The sequence below is a fragment of the Musca vetustissima genome, unplaced genomic scaffold (genome assembly GCF_032173495.1).
Source record: "Musca vetustissima isolate MV318-11 ecotype Yass unplaced genomic scaffold, APGP_CSIRO_Mvet_v1 utg18211, whole genome shotgun sequence".
Taxonomy (NCBI): domain Eukaryota; kingdom Metazoa; phylum Arthropoda; class Insecta; order Diptera; family Muscidae; genus Musca; species Musca vetustissima.
Window position 1 is genome coordinate 5432 of NW_026880967.1, and position 4714 is coordinate 10145.

At 38.1% G+C, this 4714-nt stretch overlaps 1 protein-coding gene across 1 annotated transcript; it reads left to right on the top strand.

Annotated features, from left to right (window-relative positions):
* Window positions 1-325: 325 nt before the first annotated feature.
* LOC133326982 (potassium voltage-gated channel protein Shaker-like) lies at window positions 326-4202 on the top strand (the record flags this gene model as incomplete). The annotated part of the gene is made up of 3 exons (XM_061535590.1): window positions 326-507; window positions 691-975; window positions 4106-4202. Coding segments are annotated over 2 exons (460 nt in total), but the record flags the coding sequence as incomplete, so codon positions are not given.
* Between the last annotated feature and the right edge of the window lie 512 nt (window positions 4203-4714).

The window sequence follows — 4714 nt, forward strand, 5'->3', positions numbered from 1 at the left end:
AATTTAATATTTAATTACTTATTTGTAAATTGGTGTCGTTACTCTCATTTAAAAATTGTCTTTAGTTGTTTCTCTTTCTCTTTTAATCAAAAAAAATTAAATATTTTAATTTTTCTTTGTGCCTTAGTTTCATGTTTTTATTGTTTTTCTGTTCTATTAAACTTTGTGTTTTTCTTTGTTCGTTAATTTCTCTAACATCTCTCCCCGTCTTTCTCTATCTCTCTCCTAGAGAATCTTTTTTTATGATCAACAATAATTAATATTTTTACTATTTCTCATTGAAACACACAAAAAACAAACCCAAAAACAAAATCGAAACCTACAGACCCGTCGGCTTCTGGGGCAAAATCGTTGGTTCGCTATGTGTGATAGCTGGTGTACTGACAATCGCTCTACCCGTACCCGTTATTGTGAGTAATTTCAATTATTTCTATCATCGCGAAACGGATCAAGAGGAAATGCAGAGTCAAAACTTCAATCATGTTACAAGCTGTTCATATATGCCTGGTGCGTTAGGTAACTGTCACCCTTTTGTTGTCTCTCCCAACTATGTGTCTATCTCTCTCTCTCTCTCTCTATCCATTAGTAATACTCTCTTTATGTAGTTATCTATTGTCTCTTTTCTTACCTTTCACTCTATAGAAATTTACAATCAATAATAATTGTTTCTTTCTCAAAAATGTTCTCCAGGTCAACATTATCGAAAATCTTCCTTGTCTGAATCATCGTCAGATATTATGGATTTAGATGATGGCATCGGTACACCGGGCCTGACTGATCATCCAGGTCGTCATTTAGCTCCATTTCTAAGGACTCAGCAGTCATTCGAAAAACAGCAGCTACAGCTGCAGCTCCAATCACAACAACAACAGCAACAACAACCTCAACAGAATGGCATTCGAGGGTCTAGCAATTTAAACCAGAGGCACAATAGTGCCATGGCGGTCAGTATTGAAACCGATGTCTGACTACTGGGTAAGTATTGAATATTAACTATTTATATAAACTAAAACGAAATATCATGCCTCAGGATAATATGAAGTAGCGGTTTGATAGGTCTAATATTTAAATAGGTCTAATGTTTAAATTTTTTCCAAGGGCTAATAATAGGTGTGCTAATAACAGGCGTGGACTTTTTTAAAAATATTTTCCAAGGGCTAATAATAGGTGTTCTAGTAACAGGTGTGGACTTTTGTAAGAATATTTTCCAAGGGCTAATAATAGGTGTGCTAATAACAGGCGTGGACTTTTAAAATATTTCAATTGTGGACACTGACCTCCTCCGCGGTGCCACCTGTGGAGCTATTTTCATCACCCGATGAAATAGTGAGCTAATATGTGCTGCGAGTACTTGTAGTTAGTTAGTAGGAAAACCCAACCTACTATGAAAAAGCAAAGAAAAATGAACATCAAACCCCCACGATCTGCGAATCTGCACTTGGAATGGGCGCACGTTGTACAGAACAGCCGCAGTTTTCGCTTTGGCGGATGAACTCAAGAAGTAAAAAGCCGATATTATTGCCCTACAGGAAATGCGATGGAAATAGACTGGCGTAAGTAAATCAGATGATTACGCACTGTATTATAGCTGCCATGAAACGAGACATGAATTTGGCTGCGGATTTATAGTTACCAGGAGAATAAAAGACCTCGTCTCCAGATTCACTCCAGTATATGAGCGAATTGCTATAATCCGTATAAAAGCGAAGTTCTTCTACATCAGTCTCATTTGCGCCCATGCTCCGACCGAAGATAAAGATGAACAGACCAAAGACATATTTTACGAGCGCCAAGAAACAGCATATGATCGTTGCCCGGGCCATGAGATTAAAATTCTGCTAGGAGATTTTATTGTAAAAATCGGAAGGGAAAAAATCTTTGGCCCCACCGTCGGAAAATCCAGCCTCCATGAAGAAACATCAGACATTGGCATGAGGTTGATTGACTTCGCGTCAGCAAAAAACATGGTAGTTAACAGCACCAGATTCAAGCATCTCGATATACACAATACCACTTGGATTTCTCCCGATCGAACAACGATAAATCAAATCGATCATGTTGTGATGTACGGAAGGCATTCATCCAGTGTTCTAGACGTCCGATCGATCCGAGGAGCAAATATCGATTCGGACCATTACCTTGTGGCAGCCAAGGTACGCACCCGTCTTAATCTAGCGGCAAAGGTGCGATCTAATGTAACACGGAAACATGACGTCGAAAAGCTGCAAACACAACAGATAGCAGAAGCCTACTCCGCTCAACTTACCCAACTGCTTGACGAAAGCACCCCTTGTCCCGATAATAATATAGAAGTACTGTAGCAGAGAATTGCCCACTCCCTACAAACTGTAGCAAAAGCAACACTTTATTACCAAAGGTCACCATAAAAAAACCGTGGTACCATCAGGAGTGTCGTAATGCTACTGATATGAACAACGCAGCGTATAGGGCAACCCTGCGGAGAGGGCAGGGTTTCTAGGGCAACAGGAAGAAAATGAGAGAGGAGAAACGTATTTTCAGAACAAGAAAAACGTGAGCGTGAGCAAATCGAGATGTTCAGGAGTCACAATGAAGTCCGGAAATTTTACCTGCGAGTAAAACACCAAACCGAAGAGATGAAGAAGGGAACAGATATAGACAGCGTGCTGAGAAACTGGAAAGAGCATTTTGAAAAACTTCTGGTATCAAATAGGTGAAGAAAATACCCCAGAAACAATAAGAGAAGATGGTATAGATTGTATACCACCTAGCTAAGATGAGGTCAAAATAGCAATCAATCGGCAAAAGAATAATAAACCAGCAGGTGCCGCTAGGTTACAAGCCGAACTATTCAAGACTGGTGGTCAGATGCTGGTAAGGAGCATGCACCAGCTGATTAGTACAATTTTGCTGGAAGAATGCATGCCGAATGATTGGAACCTCAGCATCCTGTGTCCCGTGCACAAAAAAGGAGACAAGACGATATGTGGCAACTATAGAGGAATAAGTCTCCTTCCCATCGCATATAAAGTGCTATCCATACATTATTGGACAATACCAATGTGGCTTCAGACCTGGCAAATCCAACATTGACCAGATTTTCACTCTGTACCAAATCCTGGAAGAAACCCACGAAAAACACATCGACACATTCCACCGCATTCGACAGCCCTATCCATTCAGAGATGTATAAAGCCATGTCTGCGTTTGGCATTCCTGCAAATCAGCTGTTAAAGTTGGAAAGGACCTCTCGGAGCCCTTTAATACCGAACGAGGATTATGATTCAGGTGATAGTTTGTCGTGAGACTTTTTTAACATCCTGCTGGAAAAGGTCATACGAGAGGCAAAAGTGAACAGAAATGGCACTCTGTACACCAAACAACACATGTTACTCGCCTAGGCCGATGACATCGACATAATGGATCGAACATTGAGAGCGGTAACAGCCACCAAATTGAGAAGGAGTCTGCCAAAGTGGGTCTGGCAATAAACGGCGAGAAGACCAAGCTGATGGTATCAATGCGCAAGACGTCCAGAAGACTCTTGGGAACTACAGCTTCGAAGTAGTCAAAGATTTTATATACCTTGGTACCGCCATAAATAAAACGAATGACATAAATTTTGAAATTCGGAGAAGGATAGTGATGGATAACCGATGCTACTATGGTCTGAGCAAACAACTCAAAAGCAAGGCCACCTCCCGCCAGACCAAACTCACACTCTACAAGACCCTGATACTACCCGTGCTGTTATTCGGATCTTAAGCATGGGTACTTACGCAAGCAGATGAGGCAGCTATTGGAGTGTTTGAGAGAAAATTTTTCCGAAAGATCTATTTTCTAAGCTCGGCCTATGGAACGAAAGTTCTTTCACAAGCCAGCTAAGTAAGTAATAACAGGCGTGGATTTTTAAAAAAATATTTTTAAGAGCTAATAACAGACGTGGATTTTTTAAAAACATCTTTCAAGGTTCTATTAAAAGACAAATGCAACTTCTATTTATCTGCATCGACTGGATAAAATGTTTCTATTCCCTGAGGACTGATATTTTTGTCTTAACTATCAATTAATCTCAAATTAAATTAACTGTAAAATTAAATAAATTAAATTTTCTTTTTCTTTTCAGTAAAAAACGTGGAGCATAGTATTAATTGGCGTCGTGAAATGTTACGCTGGATGCCTGAAACAACATCAAAGGCGGTCTAAGAGATCGCTCTGTTATGGCCGGGGGTTTTTCCTATTAGGAAAATCTCTGCCCAAAAAGCAAAAGAGAAAAACAAAACAAGCAGAAAAGCAACAAAAAATAAAATAAATGATGAAGACACATAAATAGAATAGAAATGAAAGTGACGCAAAAACAAATAGTAGAAATATTCTTTTTTGTTTTCTTTTTTTTTTTTTTTGTAGAGGAAAAACCAATCCAATTAAAAAATAAGCAACAACAACAAAGCAAAACAACAAGTGATGAAGCCGAGACAAGACGTAAAGAAAAAACAATAAATTTATATATTTATTATAGTTATGTTTAATTTCCAAAAAAAAGTTTAATTTAATTTTTTTAGAAAAATGTGAGAAAAAAAACAAATGTTTTCAAATAAATTTGAAAATACCAAAGAACAACAAAACATTTAGCAAATATCATTGTTAGTAAAATATGAAAGTAAATTAATAAAACAAAAATAACAAATACAAACGGAACTATATAAAAAAAGAAAACAGAAAAACAAATCTAGAA